Raw genomic sequence first — 21,955 nt, 5'->3', positions numbered from 1 at the left:
TAAGACCCATTGGTCCTGTGTAATATACTCCCAGTTTTTTGCATGCAGGGCAAGTTTTCCTCCTAGGGGTGCAAGTACTTTGGGCATGGCTGGGAAGGATGAAGGACAAGACATTATGAATTTTTTCCATAAGGGGGTGGCTTACCACTCCCTGTTTTTGAGGTGGGAGCACACCACTGTTTAGATCTGAGCATACCCTGAGAATATAGTCTTTGTGGTCTGTTGCCCTTGGGTTTGGACTGAGAAGGTCTGGGAGGGACTGGAAAGAACCAGTTTTCTGAAGGCCAATGCCTACTGAATCTAGGTGGCTGTACCTGTAAGAAATCTTTAACAGTTTGCATAGATATGGCTTTCTCCTCAGTCTTTTTAATAAATTCTTCTGCTTTTTTGCCAAACAAACATTCTTGGTTTAGTGGAGCATCTAATAATTTTGCTTTGACATGGTCTGGCAAGATTTGTTCCTTCAGCCAAGCATGCCTTCTCAGAACAGACCCAGTGGCAGCAGCCCTGCAACATGCTTCTAAGGCATCAAAACCACACTGCAAAGTATGTTTACCAACTTGGTCTGCAGAATGCATTAACTCTTGTAAATCTTTATTTTCTGCACAATCAGGAATGAATAACATTTTTTGTTTAATTAGTTCCATAATATGCTGCTGGTACTTCAACATGTGAAACTGGCAATTTAAAGCCCTGATGGCAAGAGTTGCAGAGGTATATACCTTCTTACCCCATCTGTCTAAAGCCCTAGAATCCCTGTCCGAAGGGGTAGGGTTTTTGGCTGTAGTAGCCTTAATACCTTTAGGTCCCTGGGAAATGGTCTCTGGATTTTGAGAGAGAAATTTTTGAGAGTCCGTTACTCTGTAGTACCTGCCAGACTTTCTAGGAGCTGGTGGTAAAGTATCAGGGGTACGAATGGAGTCCATGAAGACAACATCTACAATATCCAGGACAGGGGGCTAGAGGCTTGTGCTGAGGCAAGTCTAAAAATTCCCCGAGTCTCTATTTGGACTGTGGGTAGTCATGGCATTCCCAGCGGAAATGCTCTCTTAGGGTATACAAGGTTTCACAGAAAGAAAAGTCCTCTGGGGGGAGGCAGAGGGAATGGAATCCTCTGCATCTGAATCCTCATAGGTAGAAAAGGGTATGTCCTGGTAGTCAGAAGGGTCAGTCATCGGACTTGTGGTGTGTAGAATCAGAAGGAAAATCAATTCTTTACCTTTTAGAGGAGGAAGGCTGGCTTCCCCTAATTAAAAAGGTATTCAGCCATTCTAAGCATTTGTTTCTGTGGCATGGGAGCTTGAAAATGCGCTTTGGTCGTTTGTTTCCTAGCCGTAAGTGTGAACTCTGGGCCTGAGAAATTTGGTAGTTTTAGTCAGAAACAATGTGGTCAGCTTAATATGAACATCGGAAGGTCTGAATACACCCTCAGAAGCCGGTGCCTGCACAGCGGCTCCGGACCCATTCAAGGTAGAGACATCCCCATGTTCCACAGTCGAAGAACCATCTCGCGGCATACCAGATTCCGAATGGGTTTCAGTAGAGGCCTGTGAATCTGTATAAGTGGGTATCAGGGGCTGCGAAAGCTGCTCACTGAGTACCAGTGGACTGGCGACTAGCTTAACGGAATCATCATCGGCAGTTTTGGACATATGCGGTCTGTCTCTGTCATTATCCTTACGTTTTTTCGCAAGATCGGTAGTCGGGTGGCTTATCAAAGCCATTTCGGAATACAGAGAATGAGAGCGACAGAATTTAGCGACAAAGATAGCCCGACGATGAATAGTTCGGGTGTTGAACAAGGCACAAAACCGACAGCAAGGAATGTCACGGTCTGGGCCTGAACAGGTGACACAGTAAGAATGAAAATCTCTGTGAGGTATTTGCTTTCCACAGGCAAGACTAGTGTTAACTTTTTCTGACATCGGTTAGAGCAAGAAAAAAGGATCCCCAATGGGGAACTTAGCTTTAGAAGATTTCAGGCTTGAAACTTGGAAAACGAAAATTTCAGGTAGCGGCCGACCGGCACTTGCGAACTGCTTCTGCTTCGGGCTCCCGCACAGCAAGAAAAGCTGATGTAATGGCATTGGCTGCATATTTTATACCCCTGACATCATGGAAGAGGTGACAGCATCCGATGCAGAAATCCCAAGACTCTGGTATTTGGGCCGACTGAGGGCTACCTGCAGGCAGACAACCCAAGTATGATGACTGCAACAGTGAAACACGAAGAACATCATCAGTTATTTTGATCAAGTTATGAAGGAGTTGCCTGTACATAGAAGACTGCTACTGGGAGTAACCAGTGCAGTTTTTGTGAGGGTACAAGTTCCTGTGTTGTCTACAATGAAACTTTGAAAAATGAACTTTTCTGCACAAGGACAATAACTGAAGTACAGGAGTTTATATGGAAATGTTGGAAGGTTTATAACTGTTCAGCAGACAGATTGGTAACATTTTCTTTGGACGGAGAAAATTCAGTAGTGATAGAGTTTGAGGAACTAACTGAACTCTGCTGTTAAGGCACAGCTTGCAAGGTTAACTTGTCAGTTGCATGTGCTCACACAAAACTCAGGTCTATCTGATCTAAATATTTCTGCAGTAGTGCTGACTGAAAAACACTAGCAAAAATAAAAAACAAATTAAATCCAGATTATTGAAAAATTCAGTCTCATGAACATTCATAAATAAAAATGGATTCATTCTTTTGCCCTCTCAAGCAATTTACACGAGTAAATAGCAAACTAGGAGAACCAGCTTTCAATTTTAGACAAAGGGGCCTTAAGACAGCATACCACATTTTTATGGCTGTTCTACAACGCCTCAACAAATATTTTATGGCATGAACCAAAGTTAATTTTTCAACATTACAAATAAGATATATGCTTCTGCCATATATCTAAAATGAAAATCATGTTCACGCACATTAGATAATGGAAAATCTGTAGAATGCAGCATCCTGAAGAAAAGCAAACATCTTCAGTAGTCCAAGAGAAAGTGGGCAACACCCTAGTACAAAAGTGATTTTACCATACTGATTTAATTTATTTTTCAGAAATTAAAAAAGTACTTTCGGTTAAAAAAATATAACTGCAGAACAGGAATCAAAATGTGGAAAAAAATAATGAAAGCAGTGTCAAAGTGAGGGGCCACAACTGACAAAGTACAGTTTTGTACCTACCATAAATGTAGATGTTAGAGTGTTCACACTGCTGCAGTCATCACACTTGGGTTATCCTGCCGTCAGCCGGTCCCGCAGTCGGCCAGAGTTCCAAAGTCTTGGTCCGGCGTCAGTGCTGTCGCTTCTTCCCTGATGTCAGTGCGCCAGGGGTATACAAGATGCATCCAATGCCATTTTCTTCAGTTTTTCTTGCCCCAGATGTCAGGTGCCCCCCAAGTAGGTAGGCAATACATATAAAATAAAAACAATACCTTCAGTCACAAGCAAATACACCACAAAGGTTGTATATGATAGAAAGGTATAGATAAGGCCAACTAGTTCAGAGGGGATAGAGGGAGGGTAACCTGGACTGCAGTAGTGAGAACACTCGAACATCTACATTTATTTTATAGCAGGTACAAAACTGTACTATGTTCATCGTGTTACACTGCTGCAGTCATCACACTTGGGTAGAATCCCAAAGCTAAGGTTGGGTGGCTGGTCTATAAAGAGTTAGGATTGGCTATGAGACCCTGCAGAACTGCAGTGGCAAATCCTGCTCTGGATTTAGAGTAAAGTGGCAGGTGGTAATGCTTGGTAAAGGTGTGCAATGAACTCCACGTTGCAGCCTCCAAAATTTCCTTGGTAGGTACTCCTCTGAGAAAGGCGGCTGAAGTGGCTGTAGCCCTGGTGGAATGTGGCCTAATGCTATTTGGGACTGATTTCCCATGCTGTGTGTAGCAGTGACGAATACAGTGTCCTATCCATTTGGATATAGTCTGCTTTGAGATAGCCTTGCCCTGTGATCCTGCAGCATATGCTACAAACAGTTGCTCAGTTTTTCCGATAGCTTTTGTTTTGTCCAAGTAGAAGCTTAGCTGCCTGTGTATGTCCAAAGAATGCAGAAGTTTCTCCCCTTTATTCTGGGGGTTTGGATAAAAAGTTGGCAAATGGATGGTTTGGTTAAGAGCCACACTAGATACCATCTTTGGCATAGTGGCCCCTCTGAGGTACTGCTTTAGCAAGGGATGAGAGAATAAAAGAGGATCCGTGTTATAATGTGCTGAAATGGCAGAGGCGTGGATCTTAATTGATGAGAAGGATAGGCCTCTGTCCAGCATCTCAGTTAAGTACTGTAAATGTTTGGAACAAGAGGATCTAGGCTTTGAGCCTGGTTCCAGGCGCAGAATCTCTTCCATTTTTCTGAGTAAGCTTTCCTGATGCTAGGCCTCCTGGCCTCCAGAATGACATCCATAACCGCTTTAGAGAGAGGTGTTGCCTGTTTGACTAATAAATCTGCCATGCAGCCAGGTTTAGGGTTTTGAGATGACCGTGCAGGATCTGATTGTTTTGTTGAGTCAGAAGGTGTGGAATTTGAGGCAAAATCCATGGTGGGCCTTGTGCTAGGTTCCTTAAGATAGGGTACCAGTGCTGACGTGACCAGTCTGGAGCAATCAGGATCATCTGTGGTTTCTCTTGTTTGGCTTTTAGGAGTACTTTTGAAAGGAGAGGCAGAGGCGGGAAGGCATAAACTTTTAGGTTCTTCCAGCTGAACAAAAGAGCATCCACTTTCCATGCTTGTTTGTGATTAGTCCTTGTGAAGAATTTTTGTAGTTGGCAATTCAGTGGGGAGGCAAAAAGATCTATGTCTGGGCATCCCCATTTTTGCGTTACCATGCTGAAGATTTGTGGATTCAATTTCCATTTGTGAGGGTCCATGATATTTCTGCTTAGATTGTCTGCCAGAGTATTTTTCTTTCCTGGCAGGAATTGTGCTTGCAGGTGAACTTGGTACATTAGAGATGTGTTCCACAAGGTCATGGCTTGCCTGCATAGGGGGTAAGAATGAGTGCCCCCTTGCTTGTTTATGTACCACATTACTGTGGTGTTGTCTGTCTTTAGTAATAATTGTCCTGGATGCAGAAGGTCCTTGAAAGCTGTTAGGGCATTTTGCACAGCCAACATCTCTTTTTGATTGATGTGAAGATGCATCTGGTCTGTGGTCCACTTGCCCTGAATGCATTTTCCTGCCATGTGTGCTCCCCATGCGTAATCCGAAGCATCTGTTAGAGTCTGCCTGGCTGTGGGTAGGGTGAAAGGCTGACCCTTGTTTAGGTGACATGCCTGTGCCCACCATCGAAACTCCTGTTGTAGGCAGGGAATCAGTGGTATTACTGCTTCTAAACTGTGAGAGTGCTGAGTCCAAACACTTTTTAGGTACCATTGTAGTTTCCTCATATGCAGTCTGGCATATGGTATTAGTAGTATGCAGGATGCCATGAATCCCAGGGCCTGCAGAATTTTTCTTGTAGGGAGATGTGACTTTTTTGCCAGTAGTTGAAAACATTGAGTTAGTTGAACCTGCTTGTCTGGCGTGAGGTAAGCCATCTGGGCCATTGTATTTAAGCTGGCACCCAGGAATATAATCTGTTGTGAGGGTACTAGTTTTGACTTCTTTTCATTTACTGTGTACCCTAGAGAAGTTAGTAACCTTTTTACAAACGCCAGATGCTGTAGAAGAATGTCCTTTGTCTCCACTTGAATGAGGCAGTTGTTGAATTCCTTTTTGTCTGCAAAATGAAATTACTGGTGCCAGGCACTTTGTGAAGACCCTGGGCACAGTAGATAAGCCAAAGGGCAGTGCAGAGAATTGGCAGTGCATTGTACCAGCTTTCAATCTGAGGTATCTTCTGCAATTTTGTCTGATAGGGACATGCAGGTATGCCTCTGAGGTTCAGAGTAACAAGCCAAGCGTTCTTGCCCAGCATGGGTAGAAGCTGCTGTAATGTCAACATTTTGAATTTCGGAATATCCAGGTAAGTATTTAGAATTGAAAGGTCTAATATGGGCCTCCAGGCCTTGTCCTTTCTGGGGACCAGGAAGAGTCTTGAGTAAAATCCTTGTCCTTGTTCCTGCTGTGGTACATTTTGAATAGCTCTCATGTCCATGAGGGCTGAAATTTGATTCTGTGCCTCTGCCCATTGATTTTGTGGCAGGTCCAGCATTCTTTTTAGCCTTGGTAAAGTATGAAAGTGGAACCTGTAACCTTGAGACACAATATTTAGAACCCATTTGTCTTGGGTGATTGTTTGCTAGTTTTGAGAAAAAAACGCTAGTTTTCGCCCCAAGGGGGCTTCCAAAAGGGAAGTGCTTGGCGTACGAAGGGGAAAGTCATTGTGACTGTTTCCTGTAAGGTTGAGACTTGTCCTCACCTCCTTTTGGGGTTGAGGTGCCCCACTGTCGTCTGTTTGAGCCTTGGGGTTGAGATCTGCCTCTTGATCGTCTGTATCTGCCTCTCTATGGTCTGTCTGACACTGGAAAGGACCAATTTTTTGTAGGCCAATTTCTGCTAAATCGAGGTGGCTGTACCTGTAAGAAATCCTTGACTGTTTGCATAGATTTAGCTTTATCCTCCATTTTCATTAACACTTCTTCTGTCTTAACACCAAACAAGGTATCATGCTGTAAAGGAGCATCCAATAATTTTGCCTTAACATGATCAGGTAAACTTTGTTCTTTTAACCAGGCATGCCTTCGAATCACTGAACCTGTAACTGCGGCTCTACAAGACGCCTCTAGAGAATCAAAACCACATTGCAGAGTATGTTTTCCCACCTGTTCAACTGCATGCAATAAATCCTGCATTTCTTTACAATCAGGAGCTTCTGAGCTTGCAAGCATTTTCTGTTTTAATTGAGCCATTAAATATTGTTGGTACTTAAGCATGTGAAACTGGCAATTTAAAGCTCTTACTGCAAAAGTTGCAGATGTGTATACTTTCTTCCCCCATCTATCCAAAGCTCTGGAATCTCTGTCAGAGGGTACTGGATTTTTTGCAATGGAAGCCTTAACCCCTTTTGGACCCTGGGAAATAGTTTCTGGATCTGCAGAAGGGTTTTTATAAAGAAACTTGTGAGAGTCAGGGACTCTGTAGTACCTATCTGGCTTGGCTGGTGCAGGGGGCAAGGAATCAGGAGATAAGCTAGATTCAGAAAACACATCATCCACAATATCTAGCACAGGCGGAATAGCCAGGGGCCTGTGCTGAGGCAATAGAAGGAAATCTCTGAGCCTTTTCTTAGATTCTGAGTAATCCTGACTTTCCCAATGGAAATGCTCCCTCATGGTATGTAAAGTTTCCCCAAAAGAATAATCCTCAGGAGGAGAGGCTGAAGGGATATATTCTTCAGCATCAGAGTCCTCATAGGGGGGTAGAGAGTACCCCTGGTCTGAAGAGGAATCAGAGGAAATGGAAACTTGATCAGAGGAATCAGTCTGTATCCTGCCTAGGCCTTTTCTCAGGAGGGGGATGGGAACCCCTGATTAAAGTAATGAGGTCTTCGGCCATTTTAAGCATCTGTTTCTTAGGTATGGAGGCTTGTCCAGGAGAATGCTGTACTTGTTTCTTTGTCTTTAGTGGTACTTTTGTCTTGGCTGTAGTTTTAATGGTAAGTTGAGAAGGTCTGAAAACACCCTCAGAAGCCGATGCCTGCTCAGCGGCTCCAGACCCATCTGAGGGATTAGTTTCCGTAGGCCCAATACCTTGAATATCCAGAAACCTAGCTGTCTCCACGTGGGAGTCAGAGGTGGCCTGTGGCTCTGAGGTAGCGGGTGTCAGGGGCTGCGAAAGCACCTCACTGAGAACCAGCGACTGGCCTTCGGATGTCTGTCTTTATCCTTATCCTTGCGTTTCTTTGATATTGCGGTCGTCGGCTGATCCAACGGCATTGTATAATTGAACCTTCGGCCAAAGTAGTGCAATGCAAATTCAAAACACCTTTTAATAGTACGTTTGTTAAATCTAGCACAAAACTGAACTAGTGACATCGTGATCAGGGCCTAGGTATGGAATACAGTAAGAGTGGAAGTCCTTATGAGGTATTTGCTTTCCACAAGAAATACAATTATTAACTTTTTCTGACATCGGTCTGAGGCAAGAAAAAAAGTTTCCCAAATGGGGTATTTAGCTTTATTGAAGACTTCGGATTTGAAATTCGACTTCGAAAATCTCAGGAGTCGGCCGACCGGCACTTGCGAACTGCTTCTGCTTCGGGCACCGGCGGCAAGAAAGACTGAAGAAAATGGCGTCAGATGCATCTTTTACACCCCTGGCGCACTGACGTCAGGGAAGAAGCGACAGCACTGACGCCGGACCAAGACTTTGGAACTCTGGACGACTGCGGGACCGCCTGACGGCAGGATAACCCAAGTGTGATGACTGCAGCAGTGCAACACGATGAACATCTAAAGATACAATGCGAGGAGAACCACGGATTCAAGAATATAAATAAATTTCTTTACTTACGCTTCAAGCTCTTGTTTCATCTTTGTGAATTCTTCCTTAGTCATCGATCCCTCACCCTCTCCAAGTTTCTGAAGCTTTTCCCTCGATGCATCAAAATCAGGCTTTGGTGGTGCTGGTGGGATCTACCAAGTAATATCAGGTCTAGTTTACAATACAGTTGTTAGTCTTTCCAAAATATTTGTATTTAAAATTATACAACTGTCATATAAATTAGTGATTACAGTTCTATACTAAAAGCTGGGTCATACTTCTCAACAAATGCCTTACCTGCTGAAATATCTGTGCAGGTCAAACGCGAAACTGTACATTTTTGAAAATGCATTTTTATTAAGACACACAACGTACAGAAAAACACACAAATATGAATTCACTAGAACAGCTGTAACTAGCAGTCCTACAGAAACAACTCATCTAATCAAATGTTAGGGTTTGCCATCATAAACTTCCCCCACCCAGTTACTTGAGACTATAAAAGACCTAAAGGAACTCTGAAACCAATCCAAACATGCAATTTTATATAGATATATTTTATATACACACATATACATATACACACACGCAAACACTACACCTGTACCATTCATTAAAGAAGCATTAAAAAGGAGAAAAAAGAAGCATCTAGTTTTCCTTATTTAAATATAGGAGTACACAGATATGTGCTTTAGTTTAGATTAATTTTAATCATTTTTTTTTTTTAATAATATGCCTTAAGAGTGTTGCCCTCTACTCCCTTAACTATTTCTGGATTGAAAGTTGAGGCCACTTACCTTCTGGTTCTATACACCTCGCAAGATATTTTGTTCAGATTTTGTAACTTCATTTAAATAGCTGACTGCTGCCAAAGGGTAGGCCCGCTCTGTAGTGTTTCACTACACTTTCCTTTACCCACGACTACTACACCACTTTCCTTTACCCATGACTAATACACCTCAAAAATAACCCACATTTCCTACTGTTAAAATTCCTCTAACTCCCTCTCACTTGACATACTCCCTAACCAGCCCATTTCACATCATTACCTCAACCATAAACACTGCACTGCAACAAACATACCCAATTCTAATCAAATTCCACACAACTCTTCACTAAACTGACCATTTACTAACAGATCAGAATAACCAAACTCCTATAATTTTGAAACCGGAACACACCAAATCCACTGGATACACCACACAGAGAAGACCACGGTTGTAGAGAGCTTCTTTATTGAAAAACAGGAACACACAAGCGCTTTCACGTAGCTATACTACGCTTCTTCAGGTGTAATAAAACATAGAAATAGACACCCTTTTATACAAAAGTTTTTGGCGCTCAAAACTATCTAATTACAATCCTAATTGAATAATTATGGCAACCATGTTGGGCTGCTTTAAAGGAACAACGTTGACAAACACATATAAAGCAAGTAAAAAATCATTAAAACCATTAAAAATTTTTTTAAAATTAACATAAATAAATGCAGTTGACATAAAATATGCATATAGCGTCTTAAACATACTGTGCTGCAGCAGAGAAACGACAGCCTTGAATACAGAACTAACACTGCACGCCTAATGGCAAGCCAAAGGCACTGTAAAACTGAACAATGAGTGGTTGTGATCAAGGTATGGGCTTAAGCCCAAAATACTTATTAAACCAATATGTATAACAAAACAATATCACCAGTGAGGGTGAGATGTGTACGATGACTCTGTAATAAGAGTCGCTAAGCTGAGCTCATACAGAGCTCCTAGTTGTAAGACATGTAACAGGTAAAGGAAGCCGGTGCAATAAACAACACCAAATATAAGTAATATGGTGTTGTATAAAAACAAACAATATTGCAGGCACACTATCAAGCAAAATATCCCATACAATAACTGTTCATCAAGGTAACAACTGTGTATGATACCTGCTAAAGAATGTAGAACGTGACGACTATAGCTGACAAGTTAGTACAACCATCAAAGCAACAGAACATCAAGAAACGCTGGCCTGAGCAGCGACTAAAAAAATATCCTGAACATAAACGGCATTACCATTCAAAAATAAAGCTAAAATCCATCGGTAGCGGTCACGATCAACCCAGGAATGATCTTGTGTTCTATACAGGAAAATCATGTGTAGGCAGTCAGAGCATCAGGAACTGGTCCAACAATGAAATCCATCCTACCAACAACAACAACTGTCAAATTAAACAGTGAAGGACTTACCTTCAGAAGGTATAGACCTGAATATATAAGTAGTAAACATTGCCCAAACTGTAAAAAACTGTACAGACTGGCAGCAACAAACGACTGACGATCCCATCCTAATAAACTACTAAAAGTAACAACCATCTAACTTCCAGAAATCTGGCAAAAAGCTGATGGAAGAGTTGACACTAATGTGGTCACAAACAAAAGCTGTGACTACATAAAAGCCCAACTAAAAAAGGAGACCGAAAAGATCTAACCGAGGCATATTGATAAAATGACTCAGATAAAAAATGTAAATGGGCAATAAAACAGATTTGGCATAATGAATTAAAAACCAACAAATAAAACTCTAAAGATGTGTAATAGAGTTTAAAGCCGGCTATTGGTGACAGTAACCAAAACATTACCCAGTTGTTCACAATACCAAAAAAAAAAAAAAAAAAACAAAAAAAAAAAAAAAGCTCATACATGTCAGACAACGGTGTGCAGGAAGCACAGTGCTACAAGATACAAAATCAGAGGATATTGAAGAGATATGCCTACTCATCTAAACCTCAAGAAAAAAAACAATATAACCAAAACATGAGCAAGTGCACTCCAAAGTAACGCTCATAGACTACAATAAAACATAACTGCAGGGAAATTAAACTGGAAATGCTGTAATTTTGAAACCAAAACATCAACCTTATATAGTACAGCTAAAATGTGCTACCCTATCTCTTAGCAAGGTTGGTCGATAACCATACATTCCACATCAATCAGTTGTCACAAAACCTTCAACTCCATGCAAAGGATACTATTACTGAGCCCTCAACAATACTTTACAAACATACTCACCTGCTCCTATCTGTACACCCCCCACTAAAACAAAAAAAAAATACTAGTATTTACTGAAACAGGATTAAAATCCACCCACTAAAGATGAAAAAAAAATACTTCCACTAAGATATAAAGCAAGAAGTAACCTAACCACTAAGTGCTGGAGGAGCAGCTGCCATGTTCCTCAATTGCCTAAAAATATTAATACACCCAAACACATCCCCAAAATTTGGATCACAAGAACAACCCATTTTAAATTAAATTCATATAAGGCAATACACATAATATGTGCATAAATACCTTTAAACAGAAAACACTACTACTACTACTGAATATAATCAACTAGAAAGCTAGCAATGTAAAAGCAAGAAACTCTTCTTGGTGACCTCAGCAAAGATTGATCAAGACACTAGCACCTCCCATGCACATCTCAAGCTATTCGTGCTAACCCAAATTATTAGAATGTCCAACAAGATAGGATATACCCTCCAGTAAAGCTAGCACTTTAGATTGCATATTATCCACCAACCCTAAAATGACCTGTAGTAATTTCCTGTAGTAGTAGTATAAATACCACCTTGGGGCACACTCGAAAAGACACTTCTAACCTACAGGGACTAACCCTGTCAATAAGGGATAAATAAACTAAAGGAAAGCAGTCTGGAACATTCTCTGATACACTTGGTGACCTCCATCCAACCTACATAATTAGAGAGGTCTTAAAAATCACCAAAAGCCAGTACCTAACCTCGGAGAAAACTTACCAGCTACAACAAAGACACATTCCCCATGACACTGAAACACTGCAGCTGGACCCCACTAAAATGACTTCACAGATGATGCTGTGTCACACAAATATCATCACCTTTCAGTACATTTTAAAACAGGCACCTCTGCTATACAACTGGTCATAGTGACAAAGTACAGTTTTGTACCTACCATAAATGTAGATGTTCGAGTGCTAATACAGCTGCAGTCATAACAGATGGGTTATCCTGCCGTCAGGCGGGTCCTCGGTCGGCCGAATTCCAAAGTCTAGGTCCGGCATCGGTTGTCGTCGCTTCTTCCCTGACGTCAGTGCGGCAGGGGGTATAAAAGAACCAGCCGACGCCATCTTCTTCAGTTTTTCTTGCCCCATATGTCAGGTGCCCCCAGAAGAAAGGCAAAACATAAACTTATGTAATAATGCAATGTAAAATAATCAAAAAACAGTAATTTGCAAGCAAATACACCATAAAAGAATACCCCAATCAGGTTGTATGAGGAGGTGTTTGTCATAAGGCCTGTCCCAAGAGGGGATGGAGGGAGGGAAACCTGGACTGCAGCTGTAATAGCACTCGAACATCTACATTTATGGTAGGTACAAAACTGTACTATGTTCATCGTGCATACAGCTGCAGTCATAACAGATGGGTAGAATCCCAAAGCTAAAAAGGGGTGGCAGGCACTAAGTGGAACTAGGAGGAGCAAGGATGCCCTGCAAGACTGCTGTGGCAAAGCCCGCTCTAGATTTAGAGTAAAGTGGAAGGTGATAGTGCTTGGAGAAAGTGTGCACAGAACTCCAAGTGGCTGCTTCCAAAATGTCCTCGGTAGGAACCCCCCTAAGGAAAGCTGCAGAGGTAGCTGTGGCCCTTGTGGAGTGAGATCTGATGCTTGTAGGCACAGTTTTTCCATGAAATGAGTAACAAAAGCGTATGCAGTGGGCTATCCATTTTGAGAATGTCTGTTTGGAGATGGCCTTTCCTTGAGCACCTGTAGCATAGGACACAGAGTTGCTCGGATTTTCTGAATGGCTTTGTCCTGTCCAAATAATAACGAAGTTGTCTGTGAATGCCCAGGGAATGTAGTAGTCTTTCCCCTTTGTTTTGTGGGTTAGGATAAAAGGTAGGTAAGTGGATAGTCTGATTCAAGGCTACACTGGATACTACCTTTGGCATAAAGGAAGGGTTGGTTCGTAAGGAAACTCTGTCCTGATGGAAAATGATGAAAGGTTGCACAGCCATGAGGGCCTGTAGCTCCGAAACCCTGCGTGCTGAGGTGATAGCCAGAAGGAAGGCCGTTTTCCATGACAAATATTGCAGTTCTGTTGAAGCAGCTGGCTCAAATGGAGGTAGGGTCAGTTTTTCCAAAATGAAGTTGAGGTCACAAGCAGGTACTGGTGGTTTCCTTGGGGGTTTTATATTCTTAGCCCCTCTGAGGAACTGTCTTAAGAGAGGATGAGAGAATAAAGGAGGATCTGTGTTGTATTGTGCAGAAATGGCTGAAGCATGGATCTTGATGGAAGAGAAGGAAAGTCCACTGTTTAACATCTCAGCTAGGTACTGTAATATTTGAGGTAAATTTAGTACCCAAGGATTCTGGCCCTTTTTCTGATTCCAGGCACAAAACCGTTTCCATTTGGCGGAGTAGGCTTTTCTAGTAGAAGGTCTTCTGGCCTCCAAGATGACATCCTGCACCTCCTTGGAGAGGAGGGTCTGTTGGTAAATCAAGGAATCCTCCAAGCGGCTAGATTGAGGGTTTTCAGCTGACTGTGAAGAGTTTTGAAGTTGTGCTGTGACAACAGAAGAGGCACTAGAGGCAGGATCCATGGTGGGGAATGCGTCAGGTTCTTCAGGAGTGGATACCAGTGTTGTCTTGGCCAATCTGGAGAAATGAGAGTCATGTTTGGCCTCTCTGCTGGCTTTTAATAGAACTTTGGGCAGCAGAGGAAGAGGTGGAAAGGCATAGACTGTCAATGTTGTCCAATTGAAAGAAAGTGCATCCACTTTCCAGGCCTGTGGATGATAGGTCCTTGAGCAAAATTTTTTCAGTTGGTAATTTCTGTGGGTAGCAAAGAGATCTATGTCTGGCTGTCCCCATGCCTGAATTATCTTTGCGAAAACTTGAGGATGCAACTTCCATTCGTGTGGATCTGTCATGTTTCTGCTTAAGTTGTCTGCCAGTGTGTTTTCCTTCCCTGGCAGGAATTGTGCTTGAAGTTGGATTTGCAATTCCAGAGCCGTGTTCCAAAGGGACATGGCTAGTCTGCACAGGGGGTATGAATGAGTTCCTCCCTGTTTGTTTATGTACCACATCACTGTGGTGTTGTCTGTCTATCAATAGCTGGCCTGGATGCAGTAGGTCTTTGAAGGCCATAATAGCATTTTGTACTGCTAGCATTTCCTTTTGATTGATGTGCAGGTGCTTCTCTTTTTGGGACCATTTGCCCTGAATGCACTGATCTGTCATGTGCGCCCCCCAGGCGTAGTCCGAGGCGTCTGTTGTGATGATTTGATTTGCTTGAGGCATGCAGAAGGGGAGACCTATGTTTCTTTGGCATGCTTGAGCCCACCACAGAAATTCCATTTGAAGACATGGAATGAGTGGTATAATTGTTTCCAAACTGTGGCTGTGTTGAGACCATAAGTTTTTTAGGTACCATTGAAGTTTCCTCATATGCAGCTTTGCACATGGGATCAGCAGGATGCAAGATGCCATGAATCCCAGAGCCTGCAGGACTTTCCTCGCAGTCAGCCTGGTGAAGGTTGCCATTTTGCTGAAGTATTGAGATAGTTGCCCTTGCTTCTCTGGCGTGAGGTAGGCCATCTGGGTGTTTGTATTCAAGCTGGCACCCAGGAAAATTATTGTTTGAGAGGGTATTAGTTTTGATTTCTTTTTGTTGACTGTGTATCCCAGAAAGTTCAACAATTTTATTACAAACGCCAGGTGTTTCAGAAGTATGTGCTTGCTGTCCGCTTGGATCAGCCAGTCGTCCAGATATGGGTATATTTGTATCCCTTGAAGTCTGCAGAAAGCAATTACTGATGCCAGGCATTTCGTAAACACTCTGGGCGCAGTAGATAAGCCAAAGGGCAATGCAGAGAATTGATAATGGGTTGAACCTGCATGAAATCTGAGGTATCTTCTGCAATCTTGTCTGATAGGGACATGCAGGTATGCCTCCTTGAGGTCCAATGTTACCAGCCAAGACTCCTTGCCCAGCATGGGAAGAAGCTGCTGTAATGTGAGCATCTTGAATTTTGGCAGTAAATATGCGTTTAGGATGGATAGGTCCAAAATAGGTCTCCAATCTTTGTCCTTCCTTGGTACCAGGAATAGTCTGGAATAAAAACCTTGACCCTGTTCTTTTGCGGGTACCTCTTGAATAGCTTTCATGTCCATGAGAGCTGAAATTTGTTTTTGTGCCTCTGCCCTTTGATTTTGTGACAGGTTTGGCATGCCTCTCATTTTTGGAAGGGTGTGAAAGTGGAATCTGTAGCCTCTGTCTATAATGTCCAGGATCCATTTGTCTTTTGTGACAATATGCCAATTTTTTGAGAATAAAGCCAGTTTTCCGCCTAAAGGTGCTACCATTAAAGCTTTGGTTGGCATGCAAAGAGGAAAGTCATTGTGTCTGCTTTCTGAATGACTGTGATCTATCTTTTCCACCTCTTGGTGTAGGTGCTTGCCATTGTCTGGCTCTAAATGATCCTTGAGATTGCCCTCTACCCCTCGGGCGCCTGTATCTGCCTCTTTGAGGTCTGTCCGTGGCTGGAAAGGACCAATTTTTTGAAGGCCAGTTTCTGCTGAAACGTGGAGGTTGTACCTGTAGGAAATCTTTCACTGTTTGCATTGATCTTGCCTTTTCCTCCATTTTCTTTAGTACCTCCTCAGCTTTAACACCAAACAATACATCTTTTTGAAGAGGTGCATCTAGTAATTTAGCTTTGACATGATCTGGTAAGGTTTGCTCCTTGAGCCAAGCATGTCTATCACAGACCCTGTAACAGCAGCTCTACATGAGGCCTCTAAAGCATCAAAACCACACTGCAAGGTATGTTTACCCACTTGCTCTGCACTATGCAACAAATCCTGCAACTCCTTTAAATCTGGTTGCTCAGGTTGTGTCATTTTGCTTTTCAACTGAGATAACAAAAACTGTTGATACTTTAACATATGGAACTGACAGTTTAATGCCCTCATGGTTAAAGTGGCCGAGGTGTACACCTTTTTCCTCCACCTTTCTAAAGCTCTGGAATCTCTCTCTGAAGGTAATGGGTTTTTGGCAGTAGAGGCCTTAATTCCCTTGGGACCCTGTGAAATAGTTTCTGGGTCAGCAGCACGGCTTTTGTATAGGAATTGGTGTGAATCAGGAACCCGGTAATACCTGTCAGGTTTAACAGAAGCTGGAGGTAAAGAATCTGGGTTGAGGCTGGCTTCTGTGTACACATCATCTAATATATCCAAGACAGGAGGGATAGCCAGAGGCCTGTGCTGGGGAAGCAAGAGAAAATCCCTGAGCCTTTTCTTGGAATCTGAGTAATCTTGGCCTTCCCAGTGAAAGTGTTCCCTCAAGGTATGTAGGGTTTCCCCAAAAGAATAGTCCTCGGGGAGACCGAGGAATGGACTCCTCAGCATCAGAGTCTTCAAAGGGAATATGAATATTCCTGGTCCTCAGAATGTTCTGAGGTAATAGAGGCTTGATCTGAGGAAGGGTAGTCTTCCTCCAATCTGGGCCTTTTGTCCAAGGGGGGTTGAAAACCCCTGATAAGAGTAATAAAATCCTCAGCCATTTTGAGCATCTGTTTTTTAGGCATGGGGCCTTGAGAGGGGCTCTGTGGGCCTTGTCTTTTAGTTTTCATGGCTGCTTTAGATTTTGTGAAAGCCTTAATGGAAAAGGAGGAAGGCCTGAAGACACCTTGAGAAGTGGCAGGCCTGTCTAAACTCTGAGTTTCCCCGCCAAGAGTGGTGTCGGTATCTGTAGTCGGAATGGGGGCAGAGGAGCCTGCGACCTCGGGCACAGAAGACACCGCTAAAGAGGCGTCATCCGGTACTCAGGGGCTGCGTAGGCACCTCGCTGAGAACCGGAGCACCAGTAGTAGGCTTTAGCGTGGTGTCGGTAGAAGTCGCGGACCTTGTATGTCGGTCCTTATCTTTGCGTCTTTTACTCAAAACTGGAGTTGGTGTTATCCGACGACATAATGCAATTAAAAGTTTTTACCAAAATAGTGTTGGGCAAACTCCGCCCGACGCTTAATAGTGCGTTTGCTGAATCTAGCACAAAAACGGCAGGCCGAGACATCGTGGTCTGGGCCTAAGCAAGGAATACAGAAAGAATGGAAATCCTTATGCGGTATTTGCTTCCCACATGAAATGCAATTATTAACTTTGTCTGACATCGGTCTGAGGCAAGAAAAGTTTCCCCAATGGGGTACTTAGCTTTCAAGAAGACTTCGGCTGAAATATTTTCGTAAATCTCAGGAGCTGGCTGACCGGCACTTGCGAACTGCTTCTTTTTCGGGCACCGCGCGGCAAGAAAGACTGAAGAAGATGGCATCGGCTGGTTCTTTTATACCCCTGCCGCACTGACGTCAGGGAAGAAGTGACGACAACCGACGCCGGACCTAGACTTTGGAATTCGGCCGACCGAGGACCCGCCTGACGGCAGGATAACCCATCTGTTATGACTGCAGCTGTATGCACGATGAACATCTGCACCTTGGTTAACTAAAAAAAAATAATGAAAACTAGGGATAGTGCTTGGAATAAATGGTACAAAGACAAACATTTTTTCAAAATTACCAATGCCCAAGAAATCTTACTAACAAAACAGGTTCTTTTACATAAGAGCAGGCATGTTACTTTGCAACCGCACAGCCAATATATTCCAATGATCTCAAACTGTTTTGGTGTACTATAAAAAAAAATCTCCTAAATCCAGGTATAAAACCCACCCTAACCCTCTTCCTAATGAAAATGTCACCACAGCTTGCAGGTTCAATGAGCACTTCATAGCTACTTCCTCTCACATAAATCAATTGTAAGTGAATATATCTTCTCTCACCTCAAAACTGCAGTATTAAATTGGATAAAAAAACTCATTTGAACTAGTCTCTAGTACTGCAATAAAGAAATACATCAATACATTAAAACCCACTACATAGTAGACAATTTTTCTGCAGAATACCTTAAATTACGTGCAGATGGAATAAGCTACCCAGCCTCTATAATCAATAAACAGATGATTACAAGAAACTTGTGTTCTAAAAATGTGAAAAATCATGGAGGTAAGCTCCACTACTAACCTACCACAGTACTCTTTCCACTCTCAAAAGTACTAGAATGATGCATCCATCCATCATCAAACCTTAAACATCTCCTTCAAACTGACTTCCATTCCTACGACAGGATTGAATTGCTTTACTTTTTAGACAGAGTCAACCAAAATAGAAATAAGGGTAACCCTAACTCCTCCCTATTTCTGGACCTTTAAGATATTGGATACCATACTGTACCCTTTTTCTTCTCAAAAGGCTCTTTATTAGGACCAAGCAGCACAGTCACCGAATGACTTTCTAGTCATCTCACCAGCCATACACAATCTGTCAAATGGCAGGACTCCTACTCTGATCTGCCATTAAAATCCAAAAAACAGGCAAAACACCTGGAATGTGAATATCCAAAAATAAATAAAACAAGAACGACCAGGTAGCACGGGTCACAGAAACACTATTGTTAAAATCAGTTAAGCACTTTCATCTGTAAAAGACATCTTCAGAACCATTAACTTGTGTAAAACAGCCATAGTTACAGCCAATAAAAACACAAATTGCCTCCCCCCCAAAAAAAACTAACCAATAATAAAGCATAAAATAAAAAAACAACCAATTTAGTTAATGGAAAATTTGCAAATTAAAATCACTACACTATCAACCAACAAAATAACATGCAGGTGCTGTATTAGGAGTGCTATTGGTAGTGGAATCATTTTAAGTAGCAAATTAATCACCAATACATCAGTCAATAAACACTGCAAAATGGTGTCAAGAACCAATGAAAAACCACCACACCATCAACCAATGAACAATGTAGACGGATGTTGATGAACCAATAAAAATATAAAAGCTATGTTGAAGGGCTATTGGTGGTAAAAGCATTGCAAATGACAAACTGAAATCATTGGTACATCAGCCAATTAACACTGCAAAATAGTACCAAAGCCCAATGACAAAATGCAAAAAAAAAAAAAATGAACTGCATGGAAAAATGTTTGGGAAAATTAAACTCTAGCAGCACAAAATTCAAATGAAAATGAGATGGCATGATTCAATCCGGGATAAGTGGTTGCATCCATTCGAAGTTGCCAAACCATTTCCTGATGTAAAAACTTGTATTCTGGAGACTGGCAGAACAAAGCTGCATCAATTTGCTCAAGCACAGTAAATTCAAACCTGATGAAAACCATTGCAAGTAGAAGCATGTCTCTCCAAGGTGCTGTTCATACGGTATAAATGCTAGTAAATATGTTTAAGTGCATTTATAGTTTTGCCAATGAAGAATGCAGAGCAGAAGCAGCTTCTAGCAAAACAGACCATTTTAATCAGAGAGGCAATTTAAATCTGCCACACATCATCCATTTTGTATTTTCTCCAATACACCCCCCAACTCCTTGTCAATAAACCCTGGGGGCAACGTCCACATAGGTCAAATAAGAGGAGTAAATAGAGGTTTTCATTTTTTTTCCCCAAGATCCTCTTAATGCATGGTTTACTTTTGAAAGTAAAAGCGGAGGAGTGATCAAATGTGCTTTTAAATGGTCATCACACTGCAATATAAACCAATTTTTACAAAGAATTCTGCAGATGTCTTAAGCATCCAGAAAGAAACACAAAATCATATTAGCAAAATTTCCAAGATTACAATTGAGGTTTACCCCATCTACATCCGAACCTTTGTTCTGTAGTCCTTTTTTGATAATCAGGTCATATTATTTCTCCTAAGTAAAAGTTAACAGAAGTTCCTCAACAAGTAAAGACTGATGGCCCTGATCCAGGAACACTGGTTTTAACTTGTCACGTTGGTCACTCCATACACGAGCAAACCAAGATATTCTAATAAACTGGCTTCTGACCACTCCTTTCTTCTGATGCAAGGGGTGGCAGCTTGTGAAGCTTTATAAAATGTGGGTTTTATGTAAATGGATGTATCCAATTGCCCACCATTCTGTTTCGTTATTTCAATGTCCAAACAAAAAAATAATACAATCTGTACTGACCTTGTACATAAACTTCAAAAACATTGAAGTCAGTTCAAGTTGACCAAAATAAATTCAAGACTGTGTTCTTCGTTACCGGACCATAGAATGAATACATCATCCATGAAGCGAAACTACACAACACAATAAGCGAACAATTCTAGTTTAAACACCGCTTTGGATTTTCCATCAGAGCAGAACTGCATTGAAGGAAACAAGGGTGCATGCAGCCTCCCCATAGCAACACCTTGTAGTTTACAGTTCTCCCCAAACAAAAAGAGAATTGTTGCTCAGCACTAGTACCATAAAATTAGTTACCAGTGTCAGACCTATCTCGGACAAGGACCTATGTTTAGAAACCACATCTTCAAACCAACAAAGACCTTCTTCGTGAGGAATGGCTGTACACAAATTTAAGTCAAGTGGCCAACAAGTAGTAATATTTCACCTAAAGTCCCCCAAGTTTATCCAAGAAATTCCATGAATTGCAGACATGAGGAAAGGCGTTAAACAATAACTTGAGTTTCCAATCAAACTTGGCCAAAGGTTCTGTAATGGAGCCTCCCACAGCTAGGTTTGGTTGTAATGCAAGATCTGAGGCACTGGAATGAATCTTTGGTATTCCAAAACTTTTTGGAATAATGGGGAAATGTACTTAATCAAATAACCCCAAGGAGATGGTATCAAACAGTAAAAGTTCATCCAAACAGATGTTATTTTACATGCAATATTAAATTTACCAAAACAATGCAATATGTAGAGGCAGAGTAATTTCTGCATATGACTACAGTACTCCATCTAATCTATAATAACCAATTCCCCTCCTTTATCTGGTTTCATACAGCAGATGTTTTTATCATGTCATTTCATGTAAAATGGCCCCTTCATCTTTAGTACGATTATGAAACCCATATTGTCATTTACTGCTAAAGCAATCCTCGAATGTCACGTTCACAGGATTTCTCAAAACCATTCACAATTTGATTAAGTGGGGGGGGGCAACACACTTACTTTTAAAATTGTGGACACAGACCTCAGCGGTCATGGTGTCCCCAAACAGGATTTGAAAATTGAGATTTCTAGAAAAAAAAAAAAAGTTTCAAATCCAAGATAGGTCTATTCAATGTTGGCTCCACCCGAAGATATAAAAGGTAAAGCCCTTAAAGAATAAATTGCAATGTTCAGCACCAATACTTAACTCAGTAAAGTTGTAAATGTTAAAATCATAAAACAAAATAATAGACACAGTACCAGTATTGTTACCAGAAAAAGACAATCCCATAAGAAAAGCAGAATTTATCACCTTCCGCATGGATGGGTTTGTCGATTTCGCTTTCCCCATTTCTTGCCCTTTGATATTCAGGATTGTCCGATGTTGTCAGTCCCTCAATTCTTGTTCACCAACCACTCAGATCTCCTGGGAAAGGGTTGGTCTAAAGGGATATCTGTATCAATAGGCAATTCATTATATTCATCCGGTA

At 41.8% G+C, this 21,955-nt stretch overlaps 1 protein-coding gene across 1 annotated transcript in view; it reads right to left on the bottom strand.

The window, feature by feature from the left end:
- The window catches only part of SNX6 (sorting nexin 6), a gene marked incomplete in the record, with an annotated part of 1,213,439 nt that overhangs the window by 1,068,860 nt on the left and 122,624 nt on the right, over positions 1–21,955 (bottom strand). The window contains 1 exon segment of the mRNA XM_044074093.1: positions 8,466–8,587. Within this exon segment, the coding sequence (XP_043930028.1) occupies positions 8,466–8,587 (122 nt within the window).

The sequence above is a fragment of the Protopterus annectens genome, chromosome 6.part0, assembly GCF_019279795.1.
Source record: "Protopterus annectens isolate FY-2018-M chromosome 6.part0, PAN1.0, whole genome shotgun sequence".
Taxonomy (NCBI): domain Eukaryota; kingdom Metazoa; phylum Chordata; order Ceratodontiformes; family Protopteridae; genus Protopterus; species Protopterus annectens.
The sequence above is the reverse complement of the archived record's forward strand: the minus strand, read 5'-3'. Positions and strand labels throughout refer to the sequence as shown.